The 18,091-nt window shown below is 51.4% G+C and overlaps 1 protein-coding gene across 2 annotated transcripts in view; it reads right to left on the reverse strand.

Moving 5' to 3' along the window:
• DOC2B (double C2 domain beta) overlaps positions 1-4,428 on the reverse strand; it is a 33,913-nt gene extending 29,485 nt beyond the window's left edge. The window contains exons 1-2 of one of the 2 annotated variants that reach the window (XM_057415824.1): positions 4,220-4,428; positions 2,773-3,321 (exon numbers count right to left, since the gene is read on the reverse strand). In XM_057415824.1, coding sequence (XP_057271807.1) covers positions 2,773-3,103 — 331 coding nt within the window. In that variant the 5' untranslated portion in view covers positions 3,104-3,321; positions 4,220-4,428. Of the gene's footprint in view, positions 1-2,772; positions 3,322-3,581; positions 3,628-4,219 lie in introns of those variants that run through there. The other variant, XM_057415817.1, reaches the window with a different exon arrangement.
• Positions 4,429-18,091: the final 13,663 nt, after the last annotated feature.

Consider the following 18,091-nt stretch of genomic DNA (forward strand, 5'->3'; position numbering starts at 1 on the left):
GCCCCAACATCTCTGCTCATTATCTGCTCTGTTAGCTCCCTGGCCCTGCCTGCTCCCTGCCACTCGCTGCATTCAACAGGCTGGTTATGGCTGCCCCACCGGGACCACGCTTGTTTTCCTTGGCACTTCTACAGCTCCCCTGAGCGCTGAGCTCCCTGGCTCCACAGGGCTGCAATTGTGGTGCCCTGAAACACTGGCCTCAGCCCTGTATGTCTCAGAGCCATCAACCTGAGCCTCTGCAAATGTGTCCCAGTGAATGGTGCCTAAATGACCTGCACAGCTCCCTGCAGCCCTTCCAGGGAGGCAGGGTATCAGGCAAAGAGGCTGGCAGCTGCCATCCAGCCCCTGCCCAATGCCACCCTGCAGTGCTGCAGTGACTGAGCAGCACAGTCCCATCACCCATCAGGCTGGTGCTGCTGGAAACCCAGAAACATCAAACTGGAATGAGCATAGGGGAAACCCAGGCAAATGCTGCATTTCTCCAGGCAGGGGCAGCTCTTGTCCTCCCTCCCAGCCAGCCAGCACCATCACAATGGTGTTGGAGGAGAGAAACCTACAGGCAGGTGGCACAAACGGGAAGGAGCCATCCTCTACTCCTCCCAATGGATCCTGACACAGGAAAATCCCTCTCCCTGCACCTCTGTGAGGCTGTGCTGGGAGCATCTCTGGGGAATGAGGTAAGATGAGACCTTGCCCAGCAAGACCTTGACTTGTGGGTGCTGCACCCAGGCTCCAACATCACCATCCCTGTGTGTCACCTGAGGGAACTGTCACAACCTAAATCCCAACCTGTCTGCTGTACAGGCGGAGACAGGTTCCCCAGGGGGAGTTTAGTGCAGGTGACTAATACAGCAGCCCTGAATCACCCACCACGGGATGTGGGGGAGCTAAAAGCCACTCCATAGCGTAGCGGATGGCTCAAGCCAGGCCGCTCAAATCCCCTCCCAGCTCCTTGCCTGGAAAATGGGGCCAGCGAGCCCTCGCCTGGCTTTGCCACTTGGCCACTGAACATGGAGGAGTGACAGTCTCATCCTGCCCGTTTATGCCAGCCAGTGCCCTGAGAGCAGCTGAGGCCATCCCATGCTGTCCCCAGAGCTGTGACACCAGCAGTCCCACCTCCCCGCTCTGGCACTGGTGTGCTTTCACCCGCCACATCTGGCAAAGCAGACCCAGCAGTTTGCCTGACACCTGTTACGCTGTAAGAAACACTCTTCCTAATAGCAGCTGGGGCGAGACAAACACCTGCCGGCCCCAGCACTGAGTCAAGCTGCTTCCAGCAGCGCTGCCAGGGCTAAATCCAGAATGCAGTGCCCTGGGCAATTTCCATACAAGTGCTCAGTGAAAGCGCTGCACCCCATGGCCCCAAGTGCTTCAGCTCCCACACACACCTCTGCTCAAGAAGCCCAGTTGCTCTCATTTCTATTGCTGGGGTGAGCAAAGACGATCTAATGATGAGAGCAGAAAATAACCCAAATCCGGTTAAAGTCACTGTTAACTGCCTGGCTGGGACAAACGCGGCTTAGCAGAGATGTTCTCCCTGGGAGCACAGCGGTTCTCAGCTCCTGCATAGAGAGCATGACCCTGGGATGGGGAGAGAGGGAGCATTGGTCTGGCTTGTACCCAGAGCCCCAGCCTCTCCCAGAGCTGGTGGTGAGCAGGCAGAGGGGAGCACAGGGGTGGCTGTGCCACCCTGCAGCAAGCACAGCTCTTGGGGAGCCCTCTCACACTCCAGGATCTGGCATAGATGGCAGCAGCCCAGGCCAGCCCGGCAGAGAGGGAGTGATGCCGGGGCAGGGCTGTGACATTTTGCATAGGAAAAGCCCGACGTTGGGCTGTAAACAGCTCAGCGTTGTGGGAGCTCAGCCTCCCCTTCCCCCAGGACGAGCATGCAGCACTGTTCAGCAGCACTGACTCCCTTCCTCAGCATCCCACAGCTTCAAACTTCATGCTCAGTCCCTCGCAGGATCTGGCCCCTAAAGGCTGGGCTGAATGGAGACCTTGAGTTTTAACCCACCTCAAGGAAAGCAATGCTATCCCAAATCACCGTGGCTGGCCGAGTCTGACACAGCTGCTTTGCAGCCTGCAAGGTCCAGCAAGCTGGATGGGAAGGATGTTTTGGGTGGGAAGGGGTTAAACCTCACTGCAAACACCTGCATCTACCAGAAGCAAAGCCTTCTGTTCAAAAGCCCCCCCCCCCCCCAACCTCACGGAGGGTTCTGTCTGCAGCTGGAAGGTGAGGAATGGCACACCGGAGTTTGCTGAGGGAGAGGGCAGAGATTTCCCAGGCAGATATCATTCCCAATGAATCTCTCCGATCTGGAGCCGGGTGATGCTGGAGTGTATCACCAGCTAATCAGCAGCGTGGCTAGAGCAGGCTGCACCACCGAGACAGATTAACCGAAGGGTTTGAACCCAGCTGGCAGCCTTTGGAGGCAAGCAGCTGAGGAGGGATGAGGTTTCCACCACAAGAGCAAAGCACAGCAACTGGTGGCTCTTGGGAGACTTCCCTAGTTTGGGTTCAGCGGCCAGCCTAGCTGCAGCAGGGACACTCCCAGGGCCTCCCTCCACCCAGGGCAGCACCGAAGCAGCGCGGTGACAGCCTCCCTGGCTGGAGCAGAGCTTGTCACTGCTGCAATGTAATCCCAGGGACAGACAGTGTGGCCAGCAGCCGGGCAGGGTGCAAGGCTCAGGCAGTAACATGGGGGACCAGTCCCTAAGACCCACCCTTCCCCTCAGCACCCAGCAAACTCCTATGGAAACTTGGAAACTCACTGCAGTCATCGGACTCGTAGCCCTCGGGGTCCACCACCTCCTCGGGTGCCTGGCACTTGGCTGGCTGCTCCGTGGGTGTTGTGCCATATGCCCCGAAAAGCTGGTCCACGTCCTCATCCTCTTCGCGGGGCGCCTCGGCGGGGCTGACAGAGGGCTGGCTGACAGCGGAGCGCAGGGTGCTGCTGCGGCCAACACCAGCGGGGAGCCCGCGTGGGAAACGGGGGAAGTAGTCGGAGATCTGCTTGATGGGTTTGATGGGGCCGGGGCAGACGTCAATAGCCATGTGCTCCTGGATACTTATGGTCATTTTCTCTCCTTTTCGGAGTGTCATGCATGCGGCTGTCGCTGCCAAGCCTCGCCGGAGAAGCCCGGACCGTGCGTGAGGGAGCCGTGAAGTTTGTGCTGAAGGAAGCAGAGGCAGGTGAAGGGGGAGGCTCCGGCGGGCACCTTACGTGGTTCTCGCGCCCTGAGCCTCAGACGCCGCACGCATGCTGCTGCTGCTGCCGCCAGCTCCAGCTCTCACACAGCCCCTGATCCTGCCAGCGCTGCCTGTGAATAAATGAGCGAGACGGAGAGACGGATAAGAGGCAGGGGGTGGGCTCTCGGGTGATGTCACCAGCTAGCAACAAAGCGGTACCCAGCAGCGGAGGAATGAGGGCTGTGGCCGGCCGCCAGCGAGGGCGGCCAGCCCCCTGCCTCTTCCCCAGCAAAGCCCCGCTGTGCCCGAGGGGAGCAAAGCAGAAGCTGGGTCGAAGCACACCTCCCTTCACCCCATCTCCCTGCCTCAGCAGGGTGAGTCCCCACCAGACCTCTCCGGAGAAGGGAAGGTCATCACGCAGGGTCAGGAGCCGCTGTCCTGTTGCGTTGCGTTCCCTGGAGCTGGAAGCAGGGCTGTCCCAGTCCCTGGAGACATCCCAGCTCACAGCACGGGCGAGCCAGAGAGATGCTCTGTGCATACTGAGCAGGGGCGCGGGTGGCACGCTGCCCACTCACGGCTCCAGCCACACTGCTGCTCAAAGGGGTCGCCCTGATTCAGTGCCCTGTTGCTGCAGCAGGCTCCAGTCCACACAGCAGTGCCCCCTCCAGTGCTCAGCACCAGCTAGGCAGGCTGGGTGAGCCACCCACAGCCTCTGGGGCCGGGAACGCACAAGGGACTGAAGCAACACATGGCACTTGCTCACAGCACAGCCTCTCCCAGCCAGTTTGTGGCTGCCGGCATAGAGCAATGCAGCAGGTAGATCATCACAGAGGAGAGAGCAATGAGTAGGGCGAGGTCTCACAGCCAGTGTGGCCACGCTCAGCACTTCTCTGGCAACCTTTCCGGGCAGGGACAGAGCCCCATCACCAGCCAGGAAGGTCACAGGCTCCCTGCAGCCTGCCACAGGCTCCTGGGAAAATGCCGAGTTGTGGCTTGCTCAGGGAGTTGGTCACAAACTGGTGTTTTTACCTAATCTCCTCCTGGGTTCACATCAATAAATCTCAGGTTCCAAAAGCTACTGGAGGTGGACTTTTAAGCAAGGAGTGCCAGAAGCGAAAGGCTGTGAGAACATGGAGCAAAATGCTGCATGGAAACTCACCTTGCCCAGGAAAACGTATCTGAAGTATTTTGTAGGGACAACTCCCCCACTACAAACTTTCTGCTGACTCAGGTGTGGTGGGTCTGGCATGAAGCTGGGACACCCACCACCACGTAACGCTGATGACAGTCCGTACCACCAGGTACCCTGACAACACAACAGATGCCATATATCAGTGCACACAGAACTGCAGTCTCCTGCAGGCAGGCATGCAGATGTCTATTAAAAATAAAGCTCTGTTCTTTGGAGAATTTTCCCCCAAACCCAGCAAAATCACACCCAACCTTTTTGTCAAATTAAGAACTCAGTTTTCACTCAGGTTTTGGTAAATGTTAATGAACGTCCCTGACTCATAACATACTGACACTAGGCAAACCACCCTAATTTACTTCTCACCAGGAAGCAAACATTTCCCTCCTGAAGCATCCAAACTTGTCATCGCTCTGTACCTAGGACATGATGCACACAGATGCTCTAATGATCTGCGAGAATGGTGACCTCTCAGCTGCTCCTTCCTCTCTCGGCCATACATTCACCTCCAGGCAGCTCCCACCTCTTCTGTAGAGGTGATGTGTGCTGCCCTGCCAGGAGACAAACTGCTCTCCTGCAACAAGGTCCATCAGCAAATCCAGTTTAACCCCCTTCCCACATCCAAGGACTCTGAGTATATTAATTCAGACGGAAATGCCACCTGCTTCACATTCACGTGGCCGAGGCTGAAAATCCTGCGGGTGGCAAGATGATGGGTAGGAACAACACGGGAGGCACAAAATGCTGCCTCCAGGTTTGGAGCAGCCTGAATGTGCTCATCCACACAGGCTCCATCTTTGGGTGCAGCATCCAGGATGCAGTGTGGACGCAGACAGAACGAACAAAAATTGGGCCCAATGCCCAGAAAATAGCAGCAATTCCCTCTAAGAAAGGGCAAACAAATAAATAAATAAGATTAAGTTATATATGACAGCCTAATATTATTATCATCATTACAAAAGCATCATTATTTTAAATGTTTCCCCATAGAACATGAGACCCAAATAGACAAGGATTGTTACACAGGTCAGGAAGTCAAGGTTCTGGGGGCTAAGGTGAGCCCCCTGAGCTCTGCCTGCTCCTGTATCATGCAGCACCCCAAAAGCTGCCCTGCAGTGCTGACAGTCCATAGCCAAGGCCCAGAAGCAATGATGGGAGATGCTCACCTCACTCAGGGATGCAGAGAACAACCAGAGACACAAAGGGCAAGGTGCAAATGAAGACCAGATTAAGGGAAAAGCAAAGACAGAGCTGAAGCAGGCAAACCTCCCTGCTGCCATGGCAGGACTGGCCCCCAAAGGAGGCTGCGTCCCCAGACTTTACAGACTGAAAGAAACAAAACCAAGACTTGCTGCTAATAGTCCAGATGGGACTTTCTAGTCTCTGACTGATCACAAGCCTACTGAAAGCAGCTGGAGCTCTCCCTTAGCTTTTAATGAGTCCCAAAGCAGCTTGCTTTTTGATAAACCACATTTTTCTACCTTCTCATACTGCCTGAATATTTCCTCCTCAGCTGCACAGCCTAGTATTTACTGAGGGCTCCCCAAATATGGCACACCCAGGCACCTAGGACTGGCATGACACATGACAACATGGAAGGTAAAAGGGACAAAAATAGAGAGTTGAGCTGGGAGACAAAAGTAGGGCTCGGAGATACAAAGCCAGTTTCCAGGTAAAGCTTTTAATTCCCACCGTCTGTCTAATGCCCTGGAATGTGACTTGATTTGATCCCTCGCTCTGCTGGGGTGATTCAGAGCTACTGTCATTGCCTACACACACGACCTTCATTTTCCTGAAAGGGGGAAAGATGGCATCCTTGCAGCCCCACAAGAGCAGGGGGAGACAGTTTATATGTTACATTGCTGAGTCCAGCACTGGAAGTGAGAGCCCTGGCTGCAGAGAGCCAAGCCTCTCTGCAGAGGGATACCCCATCCTTGCATGAAGGGAGGACATCCTTTAGAGAAGGCGACAGTGGCCGTCACAGAGTCAACATCACAGCAGGAATAGGGTGATGGAAAAAAAACACATTGTCCCTGTCAACTGCCACATTTCCTCCCAATGGTGTGTGCAAGCTGGGACAAGATCCTGAGCTCAGCACCCATGACAATGCACTTTAGTGGCTTGTTCTGAGGTGCAACAAAGAGATATGGCTGCTCACATCAGATGAGGGCATGGGCTGATGTGCCAAAAGCATCCCATAAAGAGAGCTGGAACACGGATTGCAGGAAAAATCACTCCAACTCCAGCCCAGACTCAGAAAAGCATCGATCCCAGGACAGCCTAATCCAGGTTTCATTTCTATGTTGTTCTGAACCAGGGAACAAGCAGAGGCTTAAGCACATCCCAAGCAAACCCTGTGCCACTCACTCACCCCATGCCCAGGGCAGAGCCATGCAGCAGCCCAGCTTCTGTGACCAAGGAGCCGTCCTGCTGGCGCTATGCAGACGGGCAAACAGAAGGAGGATTCCTACAGCAAACAAAACAGTAGCACATAGATTAAACATGCATCCAAAAATACAGGCTGTCCTCAGGACACACTTCAACCACATTTGTTTCAAACCCTAAGCATCAAATTCTGCTGTCTGTTACTCCAGGTTTATATCAACAAGAACAGGGGCTGATTCGAGTTGAACCAATTCCTTTCAAATGAAAAGCACAGCAGCAGGACTGCACATCCCATCACTTCCCAGAGTCAATGACTGACCCACGGCTTCTTTATTTAAACTTTCTCAGCTCAAACCCAAACAATATCACAGAAACCTTCTGCTCTGCTGCTGGAAAAGACATCAGCCTGAAGAGCGCGTAGATGATGCCAAATTAAAGCCTTGTTACGAAGCCGGGGGGGACTCACACTGCAGGTTGGGAGCAGGGAGGTTTGACAGTCACCCAGGGAGGTGACACAAAGCAGCAGAAGTCTGCACAGCCCTAGTTTGCTTTTTCCCAACCATTTTAAGTCTGTGTTAAACCACAAGTACCCACAGCCTCAGGCATGAGAGGGTGCCAGCAGGTAACACCAGCTCAATCTGGTCGCAGGGGTAGGGAATATCAACACTGCCAGCCCAGCTCTGCCGACACTGCTGGAAGAGACCCCTCCTTCCCTCTGGGGTGACTCAGGAACTCCATTGTCTTCAGTCCACCCTGCTTGTTGTATGAAACATACTTATTTCTTCTTCGAATAAGCTTAGCTCCAGTGTGGCTGTGCTCATGGGAAGGGGGTTAATTGGAAAGCAACATGTGCTTTGCTCCTTGGCTCACTCAAGGCACTGTCTTGTGGCTGATGCACAGCTATTGCCAGTCAGGTTGCTTCCCCTGAAAGACCTCTGCCCTCAATTGGTGGGGAGGCTTGGCTGAGCCCACCAAGTGCATTGTGAACCCTACCTGGTTAAACACCCCTTTCATTTGCTAAATAAAGCAATAATAATAACAATAACTAGGAAACTTGGCTAAATAATCCTAAGAAGCTTACTCCAGGCTGTACCGATTAAGGTTCCCCAGCAGTGCCCATGTCCCAGTGCACCCTGGTCCCCACTGCTCCTCTGCATGAATAATTACGAGGTTATCTGTGCTACAACAGGCCTTGCTAACAACCATCATTCAATAAGATTTAACCAGCAATTATTAGCTGGGAACAAAATCACTGTGGTAAAATACAGCCCACACTCTATTATAAAGCAGACACAAACAAACCCTATCAGAAAGCTAGGCAAAGGGCAAATGCCAGCAAGAAAGAGCCCTCTCCCCTCAAAATACTGCTGAAGGTTCCCAGAGACCTTGTGAAACACCCAGACAGTAGCAAGGGTGGATGGCGTCTTCCTCACTAGCACTTTGCTACCCACAAATGGACCTGCAAGGGAGTTTCCAAGAGGATACGAGGAGGTAGGGAGGCATCTGCTCTCATGTGGATCTTCAGTGCCATTCAGGATGGGCCCAGAATAGCTAAACTTTCAGAAGGGGCTGATGTTTAAATGTGTAGCATATGTTGCCATTTCAATGTGAATCCCAAAATAGTTGGTGTTTTGTTTTGTAATCTTAATGCACTGGTTTTTGGAGTCCTCTGAAATACCTTCAGGGAGGAAAAATATTGTGCACCTGCATCCTGACGTACCATTTCCAACACACTATCAACCACAATAGATAACCAGCTGCTGTAAATATTAGGAATGAGCTTTTCTTGACTTTTTGCTCTTATTTCCCTTATGGTTCTTGAGTTCCCTCTAGCTCCAGAGCCTTAGCAGGGTTTTGCCATCACAAGGCCAGGCAAAGCCACCTTTTTGCATCATGTTGGCTCTTTTTGTTATGTGCCTGTAAGCTAAACATAAATTCAAGGGAGGGGAGAGTTCTGTGTAGCATCAACTCTTATTAGGCTAATTTTATCTGCTCTCAGTGCCTTTCTGAGCTGGAGTCAATGTCCTCTGAGATTATCCAGCTGCTGTGTCTTAGTAGTTTTACCCTGCTTTTACCTCTTCCTGATTGTCTCCCAGCTGCAGGAGGATGACAGCATCACTTCTCCAAACTTCCCAGGTAGCTGGGGCAAAGCCTGATGTTTATTCTGCAGTAGTATCTTACCCTACAGTAGTATCTTACCCTACAGCAGCTGGGACAAACAGTGAGTGTTGTCTTTGGGGAGTTGCACTACTGCCTTCTGTAGCTCTTCAGACTCCACAGATGTCCAGAAACAGAGTTAACATCAGGATTTAGGGCCCAGCCCTGTTGCTATGGAAATTGCTAGACTTTCTGCTCACATTTTGATGGGAAGAGGCATTTCAGAAGTCACCACTAGCTTCCAGAGTTAACGCAGGTGAAGCCAAGTGAGGGCAGAAAGCAGCCAAGCTTCATGGAGGTAAGGGGAGGACTGCTCCCACCCCACACTCCAAGAACGTGGAGCTGGATGCAAGCAGACGGAAAAGGCCACCGATAACCGGCAGCATCAAGACGATGCACAGTGAGCTCTGGGGATTCATGAAATAGCATCTTGGTTTTGCAGAATTAAAGAGCAATTTGGCTGCATTAAGAGAGCATTATAGCTGTTCCTCTCCCACATACGCATCAGGCTAACGACATCCTGTCAAAAGCAATCTAACCAAAGCCCCCGTTCAGTGCTGATAGTGCAGTAAATGTACCTGTCACAGCCCTGCAATGGCTGGTGGAGCTCTGTCCTGACTGCTGCTCCTCTAAGCTGCTGGGAGTTGTCCTGTCCATCCCTGGACCATTGCCCCAGTGAGCTACAATGGAATCAGCTGCCAGGTCATTTTCCTGGCCCCATCCACAAATCCCAGTATCATGCTAACGTTGCAAAAAGCAACACAAATGAAAGAGCAAAATGAAAAGCCCTGGAGTCATGCAAAGGAGAAGGCCAAATCCATATCTACTATGGGGTCAGGCTGCTGGAGGGGGCAAATAGCCTCAGCTTACCTGAACTGGGCAGGGCTCTTCAATTTTGGACTTCAAGCCTGGGCTGAGCCCTTCCCAGGGGCAAGCAGCTCGGAGCGATCCACGGCTGCCAGCCGGCACGAAGCTGCAGGAGCAGCCGGTGACGAGGAAGCCCCGCAGTGCCCCGGCAAGCGGCTACACCGGCACCTGCGGGTTAGCAGCAACGAAATCGAGGCCACAGCCGAGACAAGCAGACTCCTGCCCAGAGAGCAGCTTTCCCGTTGGCGCTGAGGAAGGCGAGCCAACCTGCAGGATCCCTCTCCTTTCACATGGACAAGCTATTTAGCTGTCTGACCTTATGTCACCCGACCCAAGGCAACGCAGGGCAAATTTCCATTCCGCTGTGGGGAAGCCCGAGCATTTTCCAGCTCTGAGTGAACCAGGGAAAACAGAGCTGCAGAGCAAAGGACAGACACCAACCAAAAGAAAAAAGGAGATGGAGGGAGAGGTGGACAGGTACAGGAGCATGGTTCACCATACAAACACTAAAACTATACCCATCTAAGGGGGGGCACCTCCCAGGTCATTAAGCAGCCAGAGGAGTCACTAGATGGCCCTGCTAGTCTTGTTCATCTGATCACAGCAATGGATATTAAGAAATGCTAGTTCAGGTACTCTGCAGGCTGTTGTGGACTGTGAAATCTGCTCTGTCTCCTTCTGGGAGGAAGGGCTTCCCAAGGAGAGCACAGCAGCCAGGTGGTACCTTGGGCAAGCACATGGAGGGGACACCCCAGGACACATGGCACCTCTGGGCCTCACCAGAGAGGTGAATGGTCCTTCCCACTCCCACCCTGACCTGGGTGTCCCCTTCCCTCCCTGAGACCTGCTCCACTTGCCAGGGACACTACAAGTCTGTGCCTCAGTGTAATCATATTTACAGTGATGGGTGTAAGAGCCAGGGAACCATATTAATGAGCATCGTGTTGCTGGATAATCATGACATTAGCATTATTGGATTAGGACATTTGCATAAATTGGGCACGAGCTGCTACCTGCATCAAGACATATGTTTACATGAATTTACATCCATTTGCATCCCAATGAAGCTTGTCCAACTGCATCCTCAGCAGCTTTCTGGGTGACCAGTCATGGTCATTGGCAGCTGAACTCCAGGAACCGTCTGCTGCTGTCAGGCACAATACCAGGCCACCCAGATACCAAAAACCCAGCAATTTTTCCTTTTCAGGGTCTTAAACAGGTTACACCTCAGCTGGGATAGGCACACCCCTTGCAGGGGTAAGGCACCCCCAGCCTCAGCATTGGGGTCACTCAGGCTAAACCTGCCCTCTTCCCACTCCCCATGGACTCTGTTGACTCCCAAGAGCCCAGCTCCTGGGTCCCAGGGTAATGGGCAGTTAAATCCATCCTACTCACAGCTGTGAAAAGAGCTCAATAAAACACTCCCAGCAGGCTGCAAAGCTCAGGATTTAAGAGGCCAATAAAGGGAACCCAAAATGAACTCTTTTTCTCTTCTTTTTTTTTTTTTTTTTTAAAATCGCATGATCTCCGATTCAATTACTTGATTTTACAGGAAAGGGGAGACAGATTCAATTACTTGATTCCTGATTTCTTAACATAGAAATATGGACTCTGCATCCATAGATCACAGAAAGACAAAAATCCCTTCGAAGCCGCATTGCAACAATTTGGAGGCATCCTCTGATTTATATGGCTGTAAGAAATAAGCAGTTTCCCCTCCTGGCCTCTTCAGCAGAACCTGCTCCAGCACTAAAGTAGTGCAGTAATATCTGAGCGCAGAGTCCTGCAACCCACCCACAAAATTACAGGGCGAGAGGCAGGCAGTGGAGCAGCTCGCTGACTATCTGCCCCTAAATGCCTTTCTAATGTAGAGCTGCAGGAGGAATTACCCAGTCCCTTCTCAGACCTGGTAATTACGAGTTGGGATGGATCAGAAGTGCATGCTCACTCCCTGGGCATCTCCAGCCCCAGAAATTGCTGCTGTGCTCCTTCCAAACACTGACATGAAAAGAGGCCAGCCTGGCAGTGTCCAAACCATTCCCATCAAGACTCAGTAACCACAAGCCTCACCTCCACCGAAAGCTTTGTGAATTACAGTGACTTATCTCCAAGCGCTGGCCTGCATGATGCAAAGAGCTAAACCCTGAAGTGCCCTTGGGATTAAACATGCCTGAACTAAGCAACAGCAATGAGAGCAGCAAGTCCTGCAGGGAGCTCGGTGGGAAGTTTGCTGGGATGTGGTGAGCTGGAGCAGCCCTCTCTCCCGTTACCTGGTGCCATGCAAATAAAAGCACTGCTCAGACAAAAATCATCTGGTATTTTCGGGGTCTGTTCACTCAAATCAACCCATATCCTCCTGGTTTCATGCCACTTCCTGCAGCTGAAGAAACTGGAAAGTCAAGCAGCAGCATTAAGAAGCTGCTCACTTGGAGGAACCTGGCCTGCAGGGACCCTGCTCTCAGCCTCACCATGCCCAGCAAAGCCTTGTCCCATCTCACAGTTGGATCAGCTGTGTGCTCGCATGGCTGCACAGCATCTCCCAGTGAAGAGGGACCAGCCCTGTCATTGCAGCATAGCAGGAGAGGGAAATGGCGTGTCCTGTCACTGCCCAGTTCCCACCCACCACCTCTGCCACTGGCCTTCAAAGCCTTTACCATTGCTCTGCTTTAATGACTCAAGTTATTAAATGGGGACATTTTAACCTGTAAAAACCATGATAAGACCCTTGGCTGGAAGGCAGCTGAGAAGTTCCCAGTGGATTTGGAAAATTCTTACCCTTTATTCTCAATAGAGTGTATTGTCTTTCACCCAAAAGCAGTGGTCAGTTCCCATATTTGGAACCTTTTGGGCTCACAAAGCACATGAGAATTAGAAACCAACCTGGCAGAGGGGTCAGAGGGACTCCATCTCAATGGGATGGAGAGCACCAGAATCCCTGGCTAAAAAAAATCCTGCTTGGCAGAACACATTTGCACATGATTGTGTCATTAGGTGCTAATGCCAGCTGTTAATGCTTAATGACTTTGTGTCACAAGCAACGAAGGTGGGCTCCCAACATGGCAACAGGAGAAGGGAATGTACTGGTGCATTGTTTCCAGGATATGGGCTCAAGCAGAGGCAGAGCACTCACGTTATTTATTACCGTGTAGATGGGCTCCTGAATGGCGGCTGCGGAGTGTTTGATCAGCCCAGGGCTGTCAGCCTGGCTCACAGCTGGAGACACCAGATAACAGGAGAAAATTAACCCCCTTTTTCTTCCTCTCCTGGCCTCTCTAGTGGGCCTGCCTCAGAAAAGAGAAAGGAGGAAGAAAAAAACAAAAAGCCCAATAAATTAGGTCCACTGCTGTACAACCCACAGCCCTGTCCCTTCAGTGGGGATGTTGGACCTCCAGCAAAGATTGTCAGGCAGGGCCTGGAGGATGTGGAGATGAAAGTTCAGGGATGCAGTCCCTGGCATAGGAAGGGAAAGAGCCCATGAAGCAAGGCAGTGGTGATTTCCAGCTAAGGAGGAGCAAGCACAGCCCGGCTCAGCTCCAACCTTTGCCCTGATATTCCCAGCCAAGCCCCAGGCAGAGCTGAAGCAAGGCAGAACCAGGAGGGCAGAGCCAGTGCCCACAGCAGAGAGCTGTGCTCTCCTGGCTGCAGCCCGAAGGGGCAGAACCGGCCCTGTGCACAGTTCTGGCTGTCCTTGCATGGTGGTTTGCAGACCTTGACGAAGGAGGGGCTCAGCTCCCACGGCCATCCCTGCCCCCCTGCAGCGTGTCTCTGCTTCCACAAGCTGCTCCCCCATTGAACAAAACCCTTTTCTCTGCCTTTCCCACACGCTGGTGTCTCGCCCACCTCTTAAAAACATCTGTGGGACTGAGCCCATGCTGCAAAAATATGATTCCTGTATACTCCCCTCTCCACAGAGGCAATGAAATGGGGCGCATCTGCTTTCTTCCCTTCTTTTCCAGTCCTTTCACCCTCCTTTCCCTATCTTTGAGGAACAGATGCACCCATTCATAGCCATGCAAAAGAAAGTGCGTATTTGCCTTTCCAACTGCAGTGCAGCTGGTAAAGCACAGGAGGGAAAATTATGTTTTGTATGAATACACAAATTATCTGCACTGATCTTATTACACTTGAATAGCAAACCGACACAAAAAAGAAAACATGAAAGAGAAAGGCATTGTTTGGTCTGTGCCAATGTAGCTTCATTATTGTTTATCCCCTCCAACCACTCCATCATCCTAATCCCACTGTCTCCCACAGCGACAGGTCACTAACGGTGATCTCCTAAATAGCATGATACTGAGGCTCCCAGAAGGAATACAGCAGGATGCAAACCTGGCGAGGCAATGCCTGGGAGGATGGCAGCACCTCTGGATGCTTGCCCTGCAATTCCCAAGGCAGGTCCAGACCAAGCATCCCATTACTCACAAACATTATCGTATTGGTGTCAAAGGATTCCTGTTACAGTGGTACCAATTAGCAGGGTGCTGGAATACACTGGGGTGATACAGAAACAAAGGCTCAGTAACCCCCTAACCCAAATCCTTGCAGATATTTATCACATGAATAAATCCCCAAAGCCCACAGCAGAGCTGTACAAGAGGGTGCATGCAGGGCAGAAGGCTCCCCCATGCCTTGATGATCATCTTTTACATAGGGCCAACATATGTGGCTCTGCAGGCTCAACACCTCGCACTGGTGGTCCTAGCTCACTGGGCAGCACTAGAAGCAGAGCAGAGAAGCACGAGCAGCTCACTGCAACCCCACATGGGGCATCCTTCACATTCAACCCTTGGAGCGGGGCTGGGTTTGTATCCCAGCCACTTGTGAGACCTCTGCAGGGAACAGAACTTGTTCTCCCTCCCCAGCCTTCCTCGAACACAGAAGGGAGAAAAAGCCCTTCTTTTAACATTTCCACATGGGAAGCGACCTCTGTGTTCCAAGAGGACAGGAACCAAAAATCATGATTAAACACATGAGCTCCACCACACAATAGCTTTGCAGTCCCTTAGATGCAAAGATGTCCACGACTACCGAGGGCTCAGGCAGGACAGTGTGAGCACTGCGCTCCTCCCAGGTGCCTCCTAGGCATCTGATCAGCCTAGGCGACAACAGCTAATTCCTCATGCTACACACAACACAGTGACTCCAGCAAGTACAGAAAAACAATCACAAGGTGGAAATTCAAACAGAACACGAGTCACCTGCTATCAAAACAGGGGAAAATTGGCAAGTTTCCTACTTAGCACTTACTACATCAAGGCTGTTCAATGATGCTAATTAAACAGGTACCTCCCAGACATAGCCAGAAAGATTTACATCCCTAATTTGCATTTCTCAGTTTATCTTTCTGTCCTCCAAGGCACCATTTTAATGGTCACGGTGTGATCGCTTGGAGGAGTTTAATTTTGCATGAGTGTCATTTGAAGATGAAGGTCTGTCCCATCAGTGTCTTGACAATTGCTCACCCAGGGTCCAGATCTTGCCCTCTGCTCTCTTGCAGCAGGGCTCAGCTGCTCTCTGAGATTTTCTTCGTCTCTTGAGCTTGGCTTCACTAGTAGACATATAAATAATGCTGGGCACAGCCACTCGCAGCGATCCAGCTGCTGTCCTTGTCCAGAGGCTGGGTATGTATCAGCCTGTGGATTCTTTTGGGGGTGAATGAACCTCAGAAATATCCAGCACAGAGCCAGCACCAACAGCTGATCTGGGGGACATGGTGCAGGGCTGTTAGTACAAAGCAAAGCAGCACTGGAAATCAAGGACCAGTCTCAGAGCTGTGATCTCTCCATGAAGCTCCAAAATCCAGCCCCCAAACCCAAGCCCAGAATGTGGCTGCTCCAGGGCAGCTCCTGAATAAGTGGTTACTCCAGTGGGATGGTGCAGAGCAGCAGGAGGGGAGGGGTATAATTGCAAATAATGAAAAGTGGCCACACCACTGTGATAATTAGTGTGAAAGCAGAAGTCATTCACACTCAGGAGGGGGAAGGTGTCTCTGCCAACACCCCTTGCCCAGATGGCCCTGATAAGGCTCTGATTAGCTGCAAGTCTCCAGCCGCAGATAATAACTGCTTATAGTGATTAGGCTGGTAACAGACTTGATGAGAAAAGGGAGGTGGTGACACCTGTTTGCTTCATTTGGTCAACTACAGAGTACCTGGGGAGCATCTAGGAGTAAACAGCTTATAGCTGGTGGCCAAGAGAGGGCTCAGAGCACAACAGTTGCTGTTAAACCGATGCAGTCCACAACAAAAATACTTTAAAACCACAATCCATGCTTCCTGGCAAAATACAGATGCATCACGTAGAGGCACTCATTCCAGAGAGGGAACACAAGAGCAACAATCCCTCCAAGATTTTGCAAACAGCTTCCAGTGCCAGACAGAAATCAGTGGAAAGAAAAGGAAACACAGCAGATGTCTTACAAACCCACAGAACCTCTGCAAAGCATGGAGGTGAGTGTGTATAGCACTCCTCGAAGGGATCTGAATTCATCCCTCAAATGTGCAGCTCCCAGGCACTGATCAGAGTAGCACTCTTGGGTGCTCATGGACATCTTAAGGGCTGCTTGGCAGCAGGACACAGGCTACAGCAGTGCCTTACACCAGCCATGGGGCTGGCTCCTTTCACGTTTTGCTATGAAGGTAACGAGGAAATATTTGTGCAGGGAGAAATGTGCAGGGCAGGGGTGTACAAGGACGGCAGGCAGCACACATTGTGTTCCTGTCTGCACTGCTATGGAGCTAAACAGAAAAATCCTCATCTCGTGCCTCCCCAGCATTGCAGGCATTTCTAGCACTACCTGAATACACTGCTAATAAGAGGCAACGGTCAGGAGGGGATCTGAATGAGCAGCTCAAGATAAAACTTTTCCAAGTTGCTTACCTGTCACCTGCCATCCTGCACCTGCTCAAAGTATCATCAGCCCTTCAAGAACACTTCCCTGAATTCTTTGTCAATCACACCTGCCAGCGGAAACAAGGCGTTATGATCGGAAAAGCAGTCTCCATCATGTAGAAGAACAAAGCGATGGGAGTGGCAGCAGGAAGAAATGGGAGAGGTGGGCTGGTGAGACATTGCTGCCGCGAGACCTCTTCCCTGCAAGGGAACATCTGGGAGGCTTAGGGAGGAGAGAAGAGCAACTGCTGCTAAGTTTCATTTTACAGGTGAACTTCAGCCATCTGCAGAGGTTATCTGCCATTTTGGGTCACTGTCCAAACACTCCAGATGATAGTCCAAGGGCCTTTGCTGACCAACTCAGTAATGGCCAGAAACACATTGTCTAAACACCAGCTGGTAGCCCATTTGCTTCAGCTATGTTGAAGTACTATGCACAGCTCCCCCAGAGAAAGCAACCCCTTTCCCCTCAAACTATAGCTGCAAAAAGCAAACATGGCAACTTGGCAATTCATGGCCAGTGTTTTTTGACTCAGAGAGATCCCACAGTTGACTTTCCCTTGTACTGGCTGTTGTCATGGCAAGCAGAGGAGAGAAGGAACAATGTAAGAGATGGTTAGTCCTTGACACACTCCATCCTTGGACTAATGGCAGCTCCCCAGCAAAGCAATCCCAACAGCAATTATCAAGGCTCTTTAAAATGGGAAAAGCAAAAACAGATTAAAAAGCCATTTGAAACCTTGAAGCTGAATGCCAAGTGGAAGAGAACACTGAACAGCCAGGGCTGCACACTCTTGGTGAACAATGCTGAGACGCTTCACTGTAGACAAAGCTAAATGGACCCCAAATGTCAAACCTGAGCAAGGCTGTGGGGACAGCACTTGACAGAGTGGCAATCAGTGCTGCTTTATCCTAAGTGGTTACAGTGTGGAACACCTTCCACAGAGGGGTTGAGGAGTGCTCCTGTGCTCCCCTGCCATTGCCACCACAAGGTACTAAAGAGAGGCGAGACAAAAGATGACTTTCAAGTGCAGAATTCAATTATGCTCCAGCCACGTGAATCACCATTCCACTGGCTGGATCATTTTCTTTCCTTGCTGGAGCCAGCCCAAGGATTTGTAGAGTATCTGCAACCTGGGAATGGAAAAAAACTTTTCACTGTTTCAAGAATGGCAAGCAGTTGTTACTGAGCCAAAGCTTTATTGTTTCCAGTAGTAATACACTACATAAAAGTTGTAAGGGATGGAGACAAGAACAACAAAGTAATACAAGAAACACAAATGACAAGAGCAGACTAAGCACTATTCACTGAGCCCTTCTTGTCTATCTTGAGTCAACTCAAAAGGCTGATAAATGGTAGGGGTTTAGGACAATATTCCAATAAAAGCTACAAAACACAACCAAGAGAGATG

This window comes from Pezoporus wallicus, unplaced genomic scaffold (assembly GCF_028554395.1).
Source record: "Pezoporus wallicus isolate ANWC-B61680 ecotype Strahan unplaced genomic scaffold, APGP_CSIRO_Pwel_v1 contig_8517, whole genome shotgun sequence".
Lineage (NCBI taxonomy): Eukaryota > Metazoa > Chordata > Aves > Psittaciformes > Psittacidae > Pezoporus > Pezoporus wallicus.